Raw genomic sequence first — 21,647 nt, forward strand, 5'->3', positions numbered from 1 at the left:
GTACTATCCATCTCTCTGTTGCAGATGAGCCTCACCTAAGTGAATCTGACTGCCCAAGTAATCAAACGTGGGTGGAAGGCAGCCTTCAGGAGCTCATTTGCCAAGCTGATGGGCTTCCAGTCCCAGTGGTCTCCTGCATGAAAGATGGCAAAGTATATGATGCCAGAAAAGTGCAGAACATCACACAACGTCATGCTGGTGTTTATCATTGCAGTGCTGCCAATGCACATGGGTCAAGCGGCAAGATGGTTGCAATCAGTGTGGAGTGTGAGTGCAACTTGCACATTACATGCAGGGTGTGTGGGCTGATGTTGAAGAATCCAGGCAGAAGCATGCAACTGGGCATGTGCAGATGATCCATACTTCAATCCCATAGATTTTTATGGGATTTAAGAGCCAGCAATTGACCAAACAAATGCAGCCAATGTTACAGGCTAACCAAGTTCCCACCAGAAACGTAACAGGCACAGGAAATTATCCTTTTCCCTCTGTGGAGTCCTACCTGCCCTCAATGGGAATCGTCAAGCAGTTCCTTGCCCCACTGTGAGTCACTAGAGGGCTATGTTTTCATACCATATTTCCACTGTAAAATCAGATTTTTTTTTCATCTTCTAGATGGGCCAGAAATGGATGACTCCAGCTGCCCTCATAATTGGACCTGGACAGCAGGGACAGAGCAAATGTTCACCTGCTCTGCTTGGGGAAACCCACAGCCAACTGTCGAGTGCACTAAAGATCATGTAGCTTATCAACCTGGGAGTTTCCAGAGTGTCACCAGAGAATATGCTGGCATCTATCTTTGCATAGCCACAAATGTGCATGGCTCCAGCACCAGGACTGTGAGCATCAAAGTGGAATGTAAGTAGCACTGACTGTGTCTGAAAGAAGGGGGCCACACTGGTGGATTGTTTAGTGGCTGTTTTCAGGGCCAAGCCAAGCAAACTAACATCACTTTGTGTGTGTGTGTGTGTTTTCACAAGTGGCTCACACGTTGTTGCTCTGACTGGTTCTTGACTTTTGGTGCAAGCACATTCCTAATGTGGTTTGAATGCTGTTCTTCTTTCCTCCATTTTGCTTCTGTTTCCTTTTGCCCTCACTGTTTTCACTCATCCTCATTTGCCCACACTGCAGCCTAACCCTTTTGTTATGGTTGTTGTTAGTGGTACATCTGACATGATGACATCATGGGCTCTCCAAACAATTAGCAATCAGATTGAATGACAGTGTGGGCAAACAAAGGCGAGGAAAATGGTGTCAAGAAACAGCAAAAGGGTGACTAATAGCAGGAAAAACATAGCAAATACTTTGCAATAGGAGGGGTTTTTTTAGGTCATCTGTTTTGTTGCTCTGAATATAATTCTTTCGGAGTGAATATTAAATTAAAGACTGTTCATCAGCATAGCCCTAATGATCTTTTTCTGGTCAAACAGCTACTTGCTTATGATTTGTTGTTACCATTGTTTCTCTTTAAAAGGGAAAAAAAGATATTGATGAGAAAGATCAATTCTAAGTTGGTGGAATGGCAATCAGCAAGGAAGTTTATGACCGTCTGGGGCAGACTTGTGAAGCAGAGACCTTGTTTTGATCTGAGCTCCATTTCAAAGTGACCCGATGAGCTACTTCGAATCTGGAGTGGAGAACCTCAGGCCTCCAGGCCTCTCTATCTGGTCCAAATGTGGCCCTCCAGCCCTCTCTATCTGGTTCTTTGGACTGTCCCCAGGCCACAACCCTTCCCCAGCTGCCCCCTCTTTCCCCCGCACACCAATGGTCCTCAGGAGGTTGCCCTGAATGGAATACAGACCTCCTGACCTTAATGGCTGGGGTGAGTTGTATGCCAAATGTACATAGGTGTCACCTAGCCAAGTGGTTTTCAAGTTCTTTAGCAGCTGCAGCGAACACTTTCCACATCTGCCACAAAATGTCTGCCTTGGGATCCCTACAGATCTGAGAGGATTTGGGAAGTGTTCTAGGGTGCATTCTCAGTTAACAAAAGATGCTGCTCAGGCCAGTTGAGCTGCCTCACTGATGCTCTGCTTGAACCAAGCGTGTACCCTACAACTTTCCTAGGGCTGCAGATTGCAAGGGAAGATCAAGCTGTCCAACATGTTTGATCTTCTCATTGATTAGCTTTTTGCAAAATGTCACTCTCTCTCTTGATGTTTCAGATAAGCCAGAAATAGACGAATCTAGCTGTCCAAGCAAGTGGACCTTGGTGGAGGGGGCACTGCCCTCCTTTGCCTGTAAAGCTCAGGGGATTCCACCTCCAGAGGTTGTATGCACCAAAGATGGCATAACTTACCACCTGAGTCAAGGACAAGCGATCCCAATTCACAGTGGAACCTTCTGGTGTAATGCTACCAACCAGCATGGGACAGTGGCCAAGGCGGTCGTGGTTGCAGTTGAAAGTGAGTGTTGGTTATGGTCTGGAGCAGCAACACATCAAGCCAGTTGCACCCTCACCTTCACCAGGAAGAAGGACTGATACTCGGTCCTTGGTTAAACCTGGCTAACATTCTGTTCCTCTGGGAGCCTATGCTTCCTTCATGCCTCTTAGTTTGGGTGGGATGGGTTGCCCTTTTTGCCAGGTGTGGAGAATATTTTAACCTGAGAAATTTCCTAGGTTTTGAGACTACTTGAGGGGAATTTGTTTGCTTGTTTGCAATATTTTTTTAGCCTGCTGGATCTAAATCTGCCTATACCTCAGCCTTTCCCAACCAGTGTGACTCCAGATGTTGTTGGACTACAACTCCCATCAGCCTCAGCCAGCATTGCCAATGGTCAGGAAAGATGGGAATTGTGGTCCAACAACATCTGGAGGCACACTGGTTGGGAAAGGCTGCTATACCTAATACACTTTAGCTTTGACCCTAAACCAAGGGTGGCATCCAAGATGGCTGATGCAAATATCCGTAAGGGAATAAACTTGCCCTTGCAGCCACACTATTAAACTCAGGGGTAGCCAACATGGTACTCTCCAATTGTTTTGGACTACAACTCCCATCATCCCTGGCTATTGGCCATGCTAGCTGGGGCTGATGGGAGTTGTGTTCCACAATCTGGAGGGCACCACATTGGCTACCCCTGGTTTAATCAATTTTCATTCAGTGTCAAGGGCAAGCTAATATTAGGCCTAATACTTATCCCAAAGAGTTTTAGAGATCTAAGTTGAAAAATTACAAAATGTTGGCCAAGTGAAATTTATTTAAGACAACAGTGCAAAATGTGTAAAATATATGTTATGAAATCAAGTGTGCTAGTCATAAAGCATTAATAGATTCGGTCTGGTGTATAAACCAGCCTTCTGTGACATAGGTTGGTGGCAACCATCCATGCATCCCCCATACATGACTGTGCAGAGGCTCTCCCTACTTTTGTCAAGAGGGGGGTCTTGTTCTATGAATATGTTTCAGCCAAACCCAAGATGGATGAGTCCAGTTGCCCAAGCAACCAGACCTGGCTCGAGGGGACTTTGCAGTCGCTGGCCTGTGAAGCCAACGGGACTCCCACCCCACGTGTCTTGTGTGCCAAGGAGGGAGCCACTGAGGAGTTCTACAGAGAGCGGAACATCAGCAGAAATGACTCTGGCATCTACCAATGCAAGGCCACGAATGGCCACGGGACTCAGAGGTGGACAGTGAAGGTGCACGTGGAATGTGAGTGGGGATGGGGGAGAAGGCATACTTTCCAAAACACATCGATCTTTTGCAATTCACACTTCCAGAATGTTGTGATGCTGTCCTCCAACCAAATCATATATACAAAAATGTGTATTTAAGGGGAAACTGCATAAAAATGCATATATTTATGAAAATAGAAAATGCATTATATTAGGGGGAATCGCTTGCAAAATTGCATACAATTTTGAAGAAATTTGCGCTAAAATACTGATGAATTCTCATGAGGATTTTTTAAAAAATTGATGCAGAAATGTGGGTAACTTAAGTCAGTTGCTTTATTGGGTAGGTGGATGGATGGGGGAGTGGATGGAATTTCTCCAAAAGTTTCAAAAGAGGTTGCCACGTACTTTACTGGGTCTTGCGGGTGGAAAGCTGCAGAGAGAGACTCATGCTGCTCCCTGCAGGCCACACTTCCCAGAATGCTTTGAGAACAACACATTGCAATGTGACATTGCTTACCAAGTGGAGTAAACCCCATGTTATTAATTTCCCCTCCCCTCCAAGCTTTCAAGAGCCACTGGCTGCAAAGGAAGACTCCACACCCCAGAAGAAGGAAGCTGATGCAACCACCGCTCACGGCAAAAAGAGGAGGGTGCTGGTGGTTGGAGACTCGCTGCTCAGGGGGTAGAGGCACTGGTATGCCAGCCAGACAAAATGAATTGGGAAGTCTGTTGTCTCCCTGGGGTGTGCATCCGGGACGTCACTGACAACCTGCCGAGGCTCATTGGGAACCAAAATTGGTACCCCTTTCTCCTCATCCATGTGGGCACAAACGACACGGCCAGAAACACCTTGGAACAGATCACCTCGGACTATGAGGCTCTGGGTAGGAAGGTCAAGCATTTGGGGGCGCAGGTGGTCTTCTCGTCAATTCTTCCCATGAAGGATAGAGGACTACAAAGGGAAAGGAAGATACTGCAGGTCAACGACTGGTTACGCAGATGGGGTCGATGGGAGAGGTTTGGATTCTGGGACCATGGTCTAAGCTTCTTGGAGGGGGTCTGTTGGCAAGAGATGGGCTGCACCTCACGAGGACTGGGAAGAATCTCTTGGGCAGAAGTATGGCAAAACTCTTCAAGAGGGCTTTAAACTAAAGCCTCTGGGGGATGGAGATGATAGCTTAAATACCGATCCAAAGACAGCGGGTTGTAAACGAAAGGATTTGAAGGGTACAGGAGACACTGGGAGAGAGAAAGGGATGCACGGCAAAGCTCATGGTATATTAACGGAGGAATCCAATCAGGACAAAAGAGACTTCTGGTGTCTATATACCAACGCACGGAGCTTGAGAAACAAACAAGGGGAGCTTGAAGTCTTAGTGCATCAAGGCAAATATGACTTCATAGGGATAACAGAGACTTGGTGGGATGACTCCCATGATTGGAATATAGCCATTCAAGGATATAAACTCTACAGAAAGAATAGAAGCAACAGAAAAGGAGGGGGAGTAGCGTTATACGTCAAAGACAAATACATCTCTATGGAAATCCAAGAGAGCGAACAAAGGGGTCCGATAGAGACCATTTGGGTAAAAATAAATGGAGAAACAAATAAAACCGACATGGTAGTAGGTGTCTACTACAGACCCCCTGGCCAAGAAGAGGTGGTAGACGAGGCCTTTCTCAAACAAATCTCTGAAATCTCAAGGAGGCAAGAAGTAGTAGTGATGGGGGACTTCAACTACCCGGATATCTGCTGGGAGACAAACTCTGCGAAGCACAAAGCCTTCAACAAATTCCTGATGGGCCTTGCTGATAATTTCCTCTTTCAAAAAGTAGAAGAAGGTATTATATGACTATGGTTATGACAGCAAGATTATTATGGAATACTGATAATGGAAGATTGGACACTGAAATTACTGGACTTAACAGGACTATTGAAGATGGAAGATGGAATTAATATGGATAATGGAATAATGGCTATTGAAATTATTGGACCTAACAGATTTTGATGAGATGGATTAATCGATATGTTTATTTGGACTATGGTTATGACAATAAGATTATTATTATTATTGAGATGGATTAATCGACATGTTTATTAGGAGAAAAATTGATAGATATATTTCTTAAAGAATTGAAACCTCTCTTTGACTTTTTGTGGAAAGAATAAAGTAATGTTTATGAGATTTGATGATTAATTAAGATAACTACTGGAGGAAAGTGATTTTATAATATAATTTAAGAGACAGGATTGTTATATATTGTAGACCTATAACTGATTTGATCTGCGACAAATGGGAAGTCAACATTTTATTTTTTTGTTTAATCATTTTTGTTTTGTTTTGTTTTTTGTCTTTGAATGTTTTATGATTTTGTTTTGTATGTTTTATGAAAATTTGAATAAAAATTATTGTAAAAAAAAAACAAAAAGTAGAAGAAGGAACAAGGGGATCGGCAATCCTGGACCTGATCTTAACTAACAGGGACGAATTGGTCACGGGAATTAAAGCGGTCGGTACCTTGGGGGAAAGTGACCACGTAATGCTGGAATTCGGGATTCTGGGGAAAGCCAAAGAAGAATATAGTCAAACATGGACCTTGGATTTCAGGAAAGCCGATTTTAGCAAGCTCATGGAAATGATGGGTAGGATCCCGTGGCTAGACAGACTAAAGAAAAAAGCCCAAGAAGTGTGGGAGTTCATGAAGAACGTATTACAAAAGGCGCAATCGCAAATAATCCCAAAGATGAAGAAAAACGGAAGACATCGGAAAAAGCCAATGTGGCTACACGGAAGACTAGTGGAGGAGGTAAAAGTAAAAAAGAGCATGTATAAAGAATGGAAGGAAGGACGCATCACCAAGGAAGAGTACCGACGAGCGGCTCGGGCTTGCAGGAATAGCGTAAGGAAAGCTAAAACCCCGAATGAGCTGAGGCTGGCGAGGGAAGCGAGGAACAACAAAAAGGGGTTGTTCAGATATGTTTGAAGCAAGAGAAAGACCAAGGAAACGGTGGGACTGCTGCTCAATGAGGATGGCAAAATGTTGACAGATAACAAGGAAAAGGCAGAACTGCTCAACGCCTATTTTGCCTCTGTTTTCTCCCAAAAAGGGAACAGTGTGCAACCTTGCATCGGTAACAATCTCAGTAAGGGGTCGGGACTGCAGTTCGAGATTGATAAGGAGATAGTCAGGAAATACCTAGTTAACCTAAATGAGTTCAAGTCTCCAGGGTCTGATGAACTGCATCCCAGAGTATTGAAGGAACTTGCGGATGTACTCTCAGAACCTCTTGCCATCATCTTTGAGAAATCCTGGAGAATGGGAGAGGTGCCGGAGGATTGGAGACGGGCAAACGTCATCCCGCTCTTTAAAAAGGGTAAAAAAGAAGATCCGGGGAATTACAGGCCGGTCAGTCTAACTTCAATACCGGGAAAGATATTAGAATGGATAATAAAAGAGTCCATTGGCAACTATCTAGATGACAATGCTGTGATTAGAAGGAGCCAGCATGGGTTTGTCAAGAAAAAATCCTGTCAAACTAATCTCATCTCTTTTTTTGATCGGGTCACTAGCTTAGTAGATGGCAGAAATGCTGTAGATGTCATCTATCTAGATTTCAGCAAAGCGTTTGACAAAGTCCCCCACAACCTTTTGGTTAGCAAACTAGTCAAATGCGGACTACATGGAAATACTGTCAGGTGGATTCACAACTGGTTGGAAAACGGTACTCAAAGAGTGGTCGTCGGTGGCTCTGCTTCGGACTGGAAGGAGGTTTCGAGTGGAGTGCCACAGGGTTCTGTCCTGGGGCCGATACTCTTCAACATTTTTATCAATGACTTAGATGATGGAGTGGAGGGAAGCCTTATGAAGTTTGCGGATGATACGAAACTGGGAGGGATAGCTAACACAATGGAAGACAGGAATAAAATCCAAAGGGACCTGGATAGACTAGAAAATTGGGCTGAAATTAATAAAATGACATTCAATAAAGACAAATGCAGGATTCTGCATTTAGGCCACAAAAACAAAATGCACGGGTACAGGGTGGGAAATACCTGCCTTAGCAGTAGTGCGTGTGAGAAGGACCTTGGAATTGTAGTGGATCGCAAGTTGAACATGACCCAGCAGTGTGATGCTGCGGCAAAAAAGGCAAACGCGGTTTTGGGATGCATAAACAGAGCTATAGTTTCCAGGTCGAGGGAAGTAATAGTCCCACTATATTCTGCATTAGTCAGGCCTCATCTGGAATACTGCGTTCAGTTCTGGGCGCCTCATTTTAAGAAAGATATAGACAAGTTAGAGCGGGTTCAGAAGAGGGCGACGAGGATGATAGCCGGTATGGAGAACAAGTCTTATGAGGAAAGGTTGAAGGAACTTGGCATGTTCAGTCTGGTGAAGAGAAGACTGAGGGGTGACATGATTGCCCTCTTTAAGTACCTGAAGGGCTGTCACATAGAGGAGGGTACAGATTTGTTCACTGCTGCCCCAGAGGGTAGGACTAGGTCTAATGGTTTTAAGTTGCAGGAGCGTAGATTCAGACTGGATATTAGAAGGAACTTCTTGACAGTAAGGGCGGTTCGGCAATGGAACTGACTGCCTAGGGAGGTGGTGGGATCCCCTTCGCTGGATGTCTTCAAGCAGAGGCTGGACGGCTATCTGCGGGAGATGCTCTAGCTGTGGATTTCCTGCTGTGAGCAGGGGGTTGGACTCGATGGTCTACAAGGCCCCTTCCAACTCTAGGATTCTATGATTCCAGTGATCCCTGTCTAGATCAGGTTGGGAAAGTGGTTGAGATGGAAAAGTGATTAATCAAGATATATTTTGACAACCTGGCAACTCTTGAATTGAGCTTGCTAGCAGCATTCAAATATCACAATTATGAACAGCAAAGAAAGAGACCCTCATTTTGGGCTTGCTGGCTGAGCTGAAGTCACATCCCCTTCTGCTTTTGTTTCCAGACAGGCCTGTTATCTCCATTCTGGCTGTCAGTGGTTCTTTACCCATCAGCAGGGGAGAAAACTTTACCATCATCTGTCAGGCAGATGGCTCCCCAGCCGCCACCTACTCCTGGAAGGTACCTCAGGCCTCCAACCTCAACTATGGTGGCAACAACAACAGCACAGTGACAATCTTCAGTGCAGATGGTCAGAACAGTGGTGTGTACGAGTGCACAGCCAGCAACAAACATGGGCAGCAGCACAGCCAGGTGGAGATCCAGGTGGAAGGTAAGGGCACAAAGTGGAAAGGATTTGAAATACACCCCTGTGATTGCATCTTGGGTGCAAGATGGCAAAGGCTAGGCCGTCCACCACAGCTGAGTGGTGACAAAGGAACAGGTCAGTCAGAGCCATGGTTAGTAGCCGGTAGAAGTGCATAACACAAATCCACTTTTTTTAGCAAACTTTTTGTGGTTAGGAAAGTAATGGGAAATGCACTGAAAAGTGTGGAATGAACAAAGTAATAAAGGGAAGACATATAAACATCCCACAAGCAAATCAGGATGAGTGTTCACTGTTGTATAACCTCCCCACAAACAAATCAGGATGGATGCTCAACAAAGACCTGACTTAGACTAACCTCTGCTTAAGCTTCTTGAAAGCAAATCAGGATGAATGCTCAATGCACAGGTCACCTGCAGGAGCCCACAGAATTTCTGGCAGATGCAGTCTCCCATCTTTTATTTTCTTTTTAACTGACATGCAGTCACCAGAAGCTGCAAATTTGTGTGAGAGGAATGGTAGGGAGGCAAAAAGCGGGATTTGTGTCACCATTCCCCCTCTGGCTATTTTTCTGTTCAAAATCACACACATACCCAGTTGCTTGATACAGGCATCCTAACCCTTATTCCCTACATCCTCTGCGAGTGGAAGAGCAGAATAGGGAAAGCTGAATGAATGGCTGAAGAGCATCTGTAAGCAATACACTGTAAAGAATACACTTGTGTTCTTCTTCCTTCTTTGCAGATCATTGGCTGTATATTATTATTGTCATAGCAATTGCTGCTGCCACCATGTTGGTCCTGGGAGGAATGGCTGGGGTCATTTACTACCTGAAATCCACAGCCTGTAAGAAAGGAGAATACAATGTCCGTGATGCAGAGAACTCCACCGAAGCCACTTGTCTAAACCGTGAAAGGACCTGCGATGGTGACATCTACGGAATACAGCTCACCAGGACCTGAACAAGTCTTTGGGCAGGTACCCACAGGCCTTGCCTCCCCAGACAGAATCAGAGAGGGATGGATAGAAGACACCTTTGCTGTGCAACCACCCCAATACTATCACTATCTCTGCCTCTGAAGGAAGGGTGCCTGGACCATACAGTCCTCTGCTTCACTGTGGAATTTAGTAACAGCCAATTGAGAGAAACATAGTTGAGTGTTTTCAGGATGGAGAGCCAGTTTTAGTGTCCATGGCTTGGGTGCCAGCCAAACATTTGCATGGCACTTGCCCAGATGGGTTTAAGACTTCACCTTCACCCAGCCTTCTTCATCTCTAGGTTGTCTGTGGCTTCTGCAGCTGGAAATGTGGAACTATGTCTTTGCCCCATGGAAATGTTGTGCTAGAGCATGTCACTGCCATTCTGATTTGGGGTCAGTTTATAGCTGTTAGCAACCATTACAATTATTTCAGTTTCACTCTTTTTTCACTATGGAAAGTTACAGTTGATTGGTGCCTTGCCAAAATGGGAAATATCAGCTTTGGACCACATGTCCTTGCATATGGAGCAGGACTTCATCCTTTCTAGGACAAGATGAAGAGTGTAAATTATATATATATTCCATTTTAATTTAATTATTATGGTAATTTAAATACACTAAAGAAAACCCATCATTTTCTGAAATAAGATACCATGAGGAAATCAAACCAAATCAATTAACCTTTCATTAAGTTAGTTTGACTGATTCATAATTTGAATTGTGCCCTGAAGTTAATGTTATCTCCCAACTCATCCCTTATGCAGGATCAAGAAAATGACCATACATTTTGTGAATGTGCCAAATTTCTTGTTGAAATTTAACATGAATGTAGAATTGCAGATTTTTAAATGACCACAAGGAAGGAAGTTTGAGGGCTTTTGGAACTGGTTAGGGAAACACTCTGGAATACAGTAGAAGCAGGTGTTGGGTATGTTTGCTTTATGCCCTGTTCAAGTCATCTGTTGTGCCACGGTGTGAAGTAATGGTTTTTTGCAGATTGCAGGTGACAACCACTGGGATCAAAGATGGAGATCTGACATTTACCATTCTTTAAATGACAACCACATATTCTCTGTTGTGGACAAGTGTCCCAAGCAGTCATCAAGTTCGCAAACATTATTGTAACAGTCATAAGTGGAGGGTGGGGGGGAGAGAATGATGGCTTAATTGTAAAAACTGTTGCAAGTGAAGTACATTGTGCATGTGAAACACAATGGCAATTCTGATCTGTGTTTGCTGCTGCTGCCTCAGCTTTTGAATGGGAAATGTGATACACAGTCGCCACAGTTATGCAACCATGGTTCAGGTCTGTACTGTTGTCTGTGCTTTTGAAGAGGGAAGGTGGCTTGTTGTCATGCATAACAATATTCATACTGCAATGGATTCAAACCCACTTTGCCAAAATGCAAAAAATCTATGCTCTTAAGAAGCTCCCATTCATTTCAGTGCTGGCATATGCAGGGCAATTAAAGGCACCCTGATCAACAGCAACCATGCTGGATCCTAAGCAGTTCTAGTCTGGTCAGGAGTACAGGGATAGCAGACTGCCAGGGAACTCCGCATACACCACCTTGAGCTCCCCAGAGGAAAGGTGAGACTTAGGAATGTAATAAATAAATGAAGAAATGCTTCAAGGTGGTCTGTGCCCAAAGCAAACAGCTTAGTATCCCTTGAGACTTCTGCCTAGGAGTGCCCTAGGGGAAGTTTGAAAATGAGACCTTCTTCAGGGTGCTTCCATTTAAGGATCAAATTAGGCATGCAAAAACCATGGTTTTTATTCACATGTGTGCCACATTGACTGCATCTCTGCCTGCTTGCTCAGTCAGGGCAGGGCCTTTCTCAATGGCAATTCCCCTGCTCTGTGTAATGGCAATGCCTGCCCTGCCTGCAGTGTGGATTGTGGGTATAGAGAAGAGACTGGTGTGGAGTTTTATTCCCATGTCGCACTGGGTCTTATCCCTCTTCAAACCCAGCATGGAGTTTGTCGCTGGGGACAATTCATCTGTGGAATTCACTGCCATAGGGTGGGATGGCGGCCACTAGCTTAGAGTGGTTGGGTCCCTCAGCTTCGAGGTGAGCCTGCTTTCCTACCCCCCAGGCCCCAGCATTGCCACTGGCTCAGCTAACAGTCTTGCCCCTCCCACCATTTTTGAGGTGACTTGTCTGCCTTTTATTTTTATTTTTAATGGTACTGTGTGAGTGTGTGAATGCACATGCATTTATCCATTCATTAATTTCCTTGTGAATTAAATAACAGTAATAAAGAAACCTCTTTTAAGAATGCAAAACTGTTCTGGGGATTGAGGATGGAGGGATACTTCTTGGGGACATTCCTATGAGATGGAAAGGGTAGAGGATATTCTATCAATGTAGGTGCTGAAAATCCTGTTAGATGTAGATAGGGAAACTGTGATCCTCTGACATCTAGAGTCTTGATGTTGTTGGACTACAGTTTTCATCATCACTGAATCACAGCCCTAAATTTCATGTTAATTGAACTATGTCAGACCACGTTTGGGTTCATGTGGCTTATACAGAATTGAAAAGTCTCTTCATTTTGATAAAGACAGATGTTTATGGTGAATAATTAATGGAAGAGTGAATTGTGGAGTCTTTTCTTAACAAAGTTCTTTTCTAACAAAAGCTGAATTAATTGCAAATGTTCTGAATATGGTAGTTGTTTGCTCCAGGGAAGCAAGGATCTGTGGATTCTTTTCTTTGAAATTCTGTAATACTTCATGTATATTGATGGCTTTATATAAGACAGTTAATAGTAAGAAGAATTTCTGGCATGTAAAAAAGCAGCAAGCAACCATTTCAGACATCAGCCTTCCATTAAAAAGAGAATTGTCAAGTTGTTTTTTAAAGCTAGTTTTGTACATGTATATTTCTGGTATAGCAGCCATTTTAATGACAGGCTGGACTCTGTGCTGTTGCCTAATCATTATTTCCCTCTCCCAAGTTCTCCAAGAAACCACATGCATTATGGATGGGGTGGTGGTACAAGCATTTCCTCACTGCATGTCATGAAAGTGTTTTTATTGTACACAGCCAGAAAGGATTTGAATCTTTCTCACTCTGGGGCACCTTGTGAAGAAGTAAAGATTGCCTTATTGAACTAGGTCGACAACACAGAAAAATTGAAGGGGAATGATGACCCTCATCATAAAAGGCATGAAAAGATGTGATATATCTAAAGCAATATAGTAAGGAACTTCTTTTGGAAAGCAACAGGGTGGCTTTGACAAGAGAGACTTTGCACCATTATGTCCATAATGACTGTGGGAGGCGTTTTTATTCTGTGTACATATTTAAAAAGAGGGAAATCTTGGATATGTATTAAAACTTCATGGAACTATTGAGGGAGAGGATGAACTTGCCAGAAGCTCAAACTAGGCATAGAAAGGGTGGTTAGAAAGAATGGAAGGATGATGTAATGCTTATATGCTGACTAAAGGGAAGACCCTGCTGGTATGTTGTAGCCACACACCCTGCCCATCAAGTAATTTGCCAAGAAGAACTGTTTAGTTCTGCACTCAGCTTCAATAAGGCATGCCTGGTATTCAGCATAAATGCAATCAACAGCGTTCCTGCTTTTTTCTGGAGAGACAGCTATTTCTGTAGAACACAGAGCACTGTAGTTGCAGGATGAGAGGAATGAATGGGCAAATAGGGGTGTTTGGGGGGTGCCTGATGGTGGCCTTGCAGGGGAGATAAATAAGCTATGGAGAGGATAGAAGTACTGAGCGCTGAACAGTGAGACATTTTTCACACATTGCCAGCAGTGTCCCAGATATCTCTGGAAAGCTATGTTTAAAACAGAAAAACGAAACACAAGGTTCTAATATATTGTGAGACTGTGCTAGACTCATTAGACCGAGTAAGGCAGCTGTCTCAGGCAGCTGGTTTTGGGTATCATGAAAAGGCAGCAAATTAGTTAATTTATTCTTCAATAACTAATTAAACACTCAGGGCTGGGGACAGACAATTTGGGATTTTCTGCTTCAGGTGCCAAAATAGTTTGGCCACCCTTGGATACTCTACTCTGCACTTTGACTTGCTTCAGGCAGCCAAATATTACAGAAAGTTAAAGACTCTCCCCCTCCCCCATGGTAAAAGTGAAAACGTTTCAAGAGGCTTAGGCAGAATACAGTGTATAGTTACCTCGGGGGTCCTCCAGACTGGTGTGTGATGTTCTTGACACAATAACAATAATCGTGCATTAGTGGTGGATTTATGCTGCTTTAGTTTGGTCTTTAATGCTTCCCCAATGGTACCACAAAACCAGGCAAGAATAAACTGGAACATTTGTGATATAAAAAGTTACAGGAATTCAGCAGGAACTTATGGAATATGCGCTGATTGGAAGGGTAGTGTGACCACACCAAAACTTTTTCAGGTGCAAGCAGTATTGAAAGTGGGATTGCATGTGACCACCCCAGTAGCACCATAAGCTCAAACAATCATCAATGCCCAAAAGGATGTCTGGAGGGGCCCTTACAGAACAATGCTATGCATATCTGCTCAGAAGTAAGTCCCTTTGTGTTTAATGGGACTTATTTATTTATTATTTATTTAAAATATTTATACCCCGCCCTTTTTCCGAGGAACTCAGGGCGGTTTACATTAAAACATTAAAACAGCAATAATTAATAAACATGATATTCAGTTTAAGCAATTTAAAATGGAATTAAATAAACATAGGTTAAAACTAACTACATTGGTTAAAAGCCCGTCTAAATAGAACAGTCTTCACCTGTGCATGAAAATTCGATAATGAGGAAGCCAACCGGACCTCAATAGGGAGAGAGTTCCACAGTCTAGGGGCGGCCACCGAAAAAGCCCTCTTCTGTGTCTCTGCAAGATGAACTTGCAGGAAGGAAGGGGTAATAAGTAGAGTCTCGCTGGAGGATCTTAAAGTCCGAGCAGGTTCATAGAGGGAGAGGCGCTCTGACAGATAGCCTGGACCTAAGCCGTATAAGGCTTTATAGGTCAAAACCAGCACCTTGAATTGTGCCCGGAAACAAATGGGCAACCAGTGGAGCTGATACAACAGCGGGGTTGTATGTTCTCTATATCCCGCCCCAGTTAACATCCTGGCTGCAGCTCTTTGTACCAATTTCAGTTTCCGAGCAGTCTTCAGGGGCAGCCCCACGTAGAGCGCGTTACAGTAGTCTAATCGGGATGTAACTAAGGCATGTGTCACCGTGGTCAAGTCTGACTGGTCAAGGAACGGGCGCAGTTGGCGCACCAATCTTAATTGAGCGAAAGCACTCCTAGCCACAGCCGAGACCTGTGCCTCCAGAGTCAGAGCCGAGTCCAAGAGCACTCCCAAACTGCAAACCTGTGATTTCAGGGGGAGTGTAACCCCATCCAGCACAAGTTGAATCCCTATTCCCTGCTCCGCCTTCCGACTGACGAGGAGCACCTCTGTCTTGTCAGGATTTAATTTCAGCTTGTTCGCTCCCATCTAGTCCATCACTGATACCAGGCATCGGTTGAGAACCTGGACGGCTTCCTTGGTTTCATCAGGTGGAAAGGAGAGATAGAGTTGGGTGTCATCTGCATATTGGTGGCACCGAACCCCAAAACTCCAGATAACCTCTCCCAGCGGTTTCATGTAGATATTAAATAACATGGGGGACAAAACTGAACCCTGTGGGACCCCATAGGTCAATGGCCAGGTGGTCGAACAGGAGTCCCCCATAACCACCTTCTGGGTTCGTTCCTCCAGGAAGAACCGGAGCCACTGTATTACCGTGCCTCCAAGTCCCATCCCAGCGAGGCGGCCCAGAAGGATACCATGGTCGATGGTATCGAAAGCAGCTGAGAGATCCAGTAAAACCAACAGGGACACACTCCCCCTGTCCAGCTCTCTGCGAAGGTCATCCACCAAGGCGACCAAGGCCGTCTCAGTTCCACAACCTGGTCTGAAACCAGACTGAGCTGGATCTAGATAGTCCGTCTCATCCAAAAATCCCTGGAGCTGAGCAGTCACCACCCGCTCTATTATCTTGCCAAGAAAAGGAATATTAGATACTGGGCGGTAATTACCTAATAATAGGGGGTCCAAGGAAGGTTTTTTCAGTAAAGGTCTTATTACTGCCTCCTTTAGACAGGACGGTATGCTGCCCTGTCCCAAAGAGGCATTAATCACTTCCATGACCCACTTAACCAGTCCCTCTCTGGCAGTTTTTATAAGCCAGGAAGGGCAAGGATCTAACATGCACATGGTGGGACGTACTTCTCCAAGGATTCTGTCCACATCCTCGGGTTGAACAAGCTGAAAAGAATCCATTCTAATTAAGCAAGCAGGAGCCGAAGTTACATCCATAGAGACTGTATTAATCTTGGAGTCTAAGTCAGAATGAATCTGAGCGACTTTGTTGGCAAAATAACATGCAAACTCATGACAACGGGTTATAGAGTGGTCAACATATTCATGAGGGTCAGAATTTAAAAGACCCTTGACAACTCGAAACAATTCCACCGGGCGAGATTCAGCGGATGCAATAGAGGCAGAGAAGAAGAGTTTCTTCTGGGTCCTCACTGCTATGGAATAGGTTTTTAAGTAGGTTCTAGCCCGTGTTCGATCAGATTCGTTCAGAGTTTTCCGCCAACGTCGCTCTAGTCTCCGTCTTTCGCGTTTCATCATCACCAGTTCTCCAGTAAACCAAGGAGCCGATTTGGTTCCAATCCGCGAAAGGAGGCGCTTAGGGGTGATTGTGTCCACCACCCTGGTCATTTCTTCATTCCAAAGGTCGACCAAGGCTTCGACAGAATCACCTACCGAAGTGACCGGAAAATCCCCAAGGGCCATCAGAAAACCATCCGGATCCATCAGTCTCCTGGGGCGGACCATTCTAATTGGTCCCCCACCCCTGCGGAGGTTCTGAGTTGTAGTGAGTCGAAAACTAACCAGGTAGTGATCTGTCCATGACAACGGAACTAATGAAAGTTCCTCCACACCAAGATCACAAACATCTCGTCTAGCACAGAAGACAAGGTCCAAAGTATGACCAGCAGCGTGAGTGGGGCCAGATATTATTTGGGACAAACCCATGGTTGTCATGGAGGCCATGAACTCCTGAGCCACTCCAGAAAGGGCAACATCGGTGTGGACATTGAAGTCGCCCAGTACCACAAGCCTGGTAGACTCCAGTATCAACCCCGAGATTACCTCAGTTAGCTCAGGAAGGGAGACAGTTGGGCAGCGGGGTGGGCGGTACACCAACAGAATCCCTATTTTGTCCCGAGCACCCAGCTTTAAAAAAAACGCATTCGAACCCTGAGGAATGTGGAAGAGGGTACCTGGTCAGGTAGATGGTATTTTGAAAGATCACTGCGACTCCACCTCCCCGTCCCCCAGGTCTAGCCTGCTGGTGTACAGAGAAACCAGGGGGACAAAGCTGAGAGAGATTAACTCCCCCAGCCTCATCCAACCAGGTCTTTGTAATACACGCCAGGTCAGCGCACTCATCCAGAATCAATTCCTGGATAGCACTAGATTTACCATTCACTGACCTGGCGTTCCTTGGGTAAGTAGGTACAAGATTGCTGCCATGGCTTTCTCGTAGGCAAAAGCGTTCAGAACGTAAATATAGGTAGCCCATTATGTTTACATTTATTTACAAAAGAGGGGCATAAACTCAAATAATTTTAACACTTGATTATTAATAAAATAAAAATTATTCTATACCATTTAAAAATCCTGTTAGTTTTCTCAGTGGTTTTGCTGTTGGGATAAAATACTGGGAAGTCAGAGCAGGTTGTTTGTTCTGTTTTGTACTGAGCAATTAGGAAAAATACTGACTATGTATGCTTTTCCTTACTATTTTTATTGTAAAATTAAAATGGTCAGGAAGAAAAGAAGGAAGTTTCCTTTTTTAAACTGAAAGCAGATCACTGTGCTTTCCACAGGCCCACATCCCCAGTAGCTACAGGCGTGAGATAACTTCTCAATCCCCTGGCAATAGATTCATCAGAATAAAAATGGGATTTTTATTCAGGTCAAATTAAAACTTGTGAAGCCTTGAAGCTGTACTAATTTGTGCGGGGAGGGGAGTGGAATGCGGCCCTTTATAGTACAAAGATGCATCAGTCTGATTAAAGGAATCAAAAGCTTGCCTACTAACAAGGTCTAAGGGTAACATTCAACGAAATAATTGTGCTAGTGCAATGGGACTCCCCTCCCCATGCCTCCTAAGTCTGTTGTAAAGCTCCCCCAACACTCTGGAGTAGATCTAGGGATGGCATGGGGGACATGCAGGGGGAAGAGAGGGGGAAAGTGACGTCCCATTGTGCTAGCACTATGATTTAGTTGAATATCGCCCTAAGTTTTTTATCCACTTCCTATGTCTTCCCAACAGCCATGTGAGGTTGGGTCAACGGCCCAAGACTGGAAGTGAACGAAGCCAATAAGGAGTTAAGTGAGTTTAAAATGTGAAACTTCAAGTGCTCGAGTATTTTTTTGCAGTCTGCGAAGCTTGTGCCATAGTAAATTTGTCATTAATATACCAGAAGACTTATTTTGTGATGCCCTATTATATGTGCCCTTTTAGGGGGATGGAGGGGCCCTATTTTGGGAACTGCATCAGGGCCCCAACCACCTTAATCTAGTCTTGGGTTGGCTTCTGTACATAGAAATGGGTGAGCATCATTTTGTCCTTTGACTCAGGCAGCAAAATATCTTGGGCCGGCCCTGGGACCAAACTAGATGTGATGGGGTTGGTCATGTTTTTCATACACATGTGCTATATAAAGTGGAGTTGATTGATCACATTAAAAACCAAAACCAAAATTGGAAGAGACGTTTCACCCATCACTACTGGTTGTGTCTGGCTCTGAAATTAATAACCCCATCACAATCAGGATCCAGATGCTCCCATAACCAATATCATTTTCATAAAAATCTTTTGCTAGAAAAATCTTATAAACAGCAACAACACAGCTTGCATGGCATTTGATCCTGTTCCACCAATGCAAGATTATTATTAATGAGCATTTGGTAGGTGCCATCGTTTTTCCCAGAATATATCCTTAATGACTGTCCATTTTGAGTAGTGCAACAGCAGATGATAAATAATTATAAATCCAGCTGGTGATAAAATGGTATTGTGGGGACTCGAATAAGACAGCTCTTTTTGAAGGCAGGAGCATAAATATTTGCCAGGAAGAGGCAACAAAAACAATCCCAATCTTCTATATGTATGTGGGCATTTGAACAGAATACCAGCCACCTCATGGTGGTGGTGGTGATGATTATTATTATCATTTCAATTTATATCCCACTCTTCCTCCCAAAATTGCCCAGGACTGGATTAAATGTTTGTAGGAGACGCACAACATCTTCCCTGCTCACCTCAGTCTTTTAAAATGTCCTTGGTTTTGGCTAAGAAAAAGGGAAACTGAAGCACACTGAGGGTACTTGACTAAACAGGTTGTGGAAGAGCTCCAATTTCTTGGGCTTTCATAGAACAGAAAACTTTGTAGATGTTTGAATATGTAAGTATAGTATAAAAAGGTAAAGGTGTCCCCGCACTTATAGTGCGAGTCGTTTCCGACTCTTAGGGTGACGTCTTGCGACGTTTACTAGGCAGACCATATATATGGGGTGGGATTGCCAGTTCCTTCCCCGGCCTTTCTTTACCCCCCAGCGTATGCCGGGTACTCATTTTACCGACCATGGATGGATGGAAGGCTGAGTGGACCTCGACCCCTTTTACCGGAGATTCGACTTCCTCCTTCCGTTGGAATCGAACTCTGGCCGTGAGCAGAACTTCGACTGCGTTACTGCCGCTTACCACTCTGCGCCATGGAGGATCAATTTATAAACATTCATAAATGTGTTTCAATAAAGCTGAGGTGACCAAAAGGTCAGAAAGTGCCTATTAGGAACTGAACCACTCAACTGCACTTAGCTGTTGAAAAGAAATGTGAAGGAGCTGCTATATTATGCTGAGGAGCAATCCCCAGCATCTCCAGGTAGGCCCGGCAGAGAATCCTGCCTAAAACACTGGAGAACCACTGCCAGTCAATGTATACAATATGGAGCTCGATGGTCTGTTGGCCTAACGTGGTATAGAGCAGCTTCCTATGTTCCTACAAGCTGGGCCATGAAAACGTTTGTGATACAAGAGGCTACCAAAGAGGGAACATGACAGTGGAAGCAATGGGTGAAGAAGGATGCTTCCAGACCAGTGGCTTGGGTGCTGTTCATCCATGCAATTTTTTCCAAGAATCCACATGATCAAAATGCCATCTCGAAGGCTGGTTCAAATAACAATTGTTGTTGTTGTTATGTGCCTTCAAGTGGATTACCACTTATGGTGACCCTATGAATCAGTGACCTCCAATAGCATTTGTCATGAACCACCCTGTTCATCATCATCATCACGAACTTTATTGCATATAGCCATAGGCTATAGCCATAGGAAGCCACAGACCTGAACTTACAAGATCTGAACAGGTTCATGACAGATGCTCTTGGAGGTCACTGATTCATAGGGTGGCCATAAGTCGTAGTCGACTTGGAGGCACATAACAAGAAGTCCACAAAGCAATTTTACTTTTCTCTTGGAAGTCCTAGCGATTCAGTTCAAGGGATGGTAACAATATTTGTCCACAGTTTCACTTATAAGGAACGTGAAAGTGTTTTCAAATATATTAAATAATATTCAACATGTCCATGTTACTTCTGGATTTCTATGTAGTGCCTAAACCATGACCTAACATAGTTCAATAATTATGAGGCCCTTAATTACTAGGTGGTGCTTTCTTTATTGTGAAGTCTGCCACTTGTGAAGGAGTCAGTTTATGCCACAAAATACACTTCCTGGCCCAAGACTTCCTTTTGGAGAATGGTGTGTTTCTCCCCCAAGTGCAGTATTTGGCCACCCCTATCACCAGGAATGCTGGAATACAACTCCTAAAAACATGGCCTCCAGTGCAGTCAAATTGGCTCTCGTTTGGGGTTTCCATTGCATAAATTCAGTCTGATGTCTCATTTAATATGAATATTCTCCTTGGAAGAAATGGATCATCTGCCACTACTCTGTGCGCTTCCTAGGGGACATAGAATAGTAGAGTTTGAAGGGGCCTATAAGGCCATCAAGTCCAACCCCCTGCTCAATGCAGGAATCCAAATCAAAGCATTCCCAACAGATGGCTGTCCAGCTGCCTCTTGAATGCCTCCAGTGTCGGAGAGCCCACTACTTCTCTAGGTAATTGGTTGCATTGTCGTATGGCTCTAACAGTTAGGAAGTTTTTCCTGATGTCCAGTCGAAATCTGGCTTCCTGCAACTTGAGCCCATTATTCCATATCTTGCACTCTGGGATGATTGAGAAGAGATCCCAGCCCTCCTGTGTGTGGCAACCTTTCATGTACTTGAAGAGCGCTATCATATCTCCCCTCAGTCTTCTCTTCTCCAGGCTAAACATGCCCAGTTCTTTCAGTCTCTCCTCATAGGACTTTGTTTCCAGTTCCCTGATCATCCTTGTTGCCCTCTTCTGAACATGTTCCAATTTGTCTGCATCCTTCTTGAAGTGCAGAGACCAGAACTGGACGCAGTATTCAAGATGAGGCCTAACCAGTGCTGAATAGAGGGGAACTAATACTTGATGCGATTTGGAAACTATACTTCTGTTAATGCAGCCTAATATAGCATTTGCCTTTTTTGCAGCCACATCACACTGTTGGCTCATATTCAGCTTGTGGCCAATGACAATTCCAAGATCCTTCTCACATGTTGTATTGCTGAGCCAAGTATCCCCCATCTTATAACCATGCGTTTGGTTTCTTTTTCCTAAGTGTAGAACTTTGCATTTATC

General features: G+C 44.3%; 1 protein-coding gene across 1 annotated transcript in view; it reads left to right on the forward strand.

The window, feature by feature from the left end:
• Positions 1 to 12,658, forward strand: part of ICAM5 (intercellular adhesion molecule 5) — a 32,338-nt gene extending 19,680 nt beyond the window's left edge. The window contains exons 7-12 of the mRNA XM_061621635.1: positions 25 to 267; positions 616 to 858; positions 2,166 to 2,405; positions 3,411 to 3,653; positions 8,578 to 8,844; positions 9,583 to 12,658. Of these exons, the coding sequence (XP_061477619.1) occupies positions 25 to 267; positions 616 to 858; positions 2,166 to 2,405; positions 3,411 to 3,653; positions 8,578 to 8,844; positions 9,583 to 9,800 (1,454 nt within the window). The 3' untranslated portion in view covers positions 9,801 to 12,658. The remainder of the gene's footprint in view (positions 1 to 24; positions 268 to 615; positions 859 to 2,165; positions 2,406 to 3,410; positions 3,654 to 8,577; positions 8,845 to 9,582) is intronic.
• The last annotated feature ends 8,989 nt before the right edge of the window (positions 12,659 to 21,647 follow it).

Source organism: Rhineura floridana, chromosome 3 (assembly GCF_030035675.1).
Source record: "Rhineura floridana isolate rRhiFlo1 chromosome 3, rRhiFlo1.hap2, whole genome shotgun sequence".
Lineage (NCBI taxonomy): Eukaryota > Metazoa > Chordata > Lepidosauria > Squamata > Rhineuridae > Rhineura > Rhineura floridana.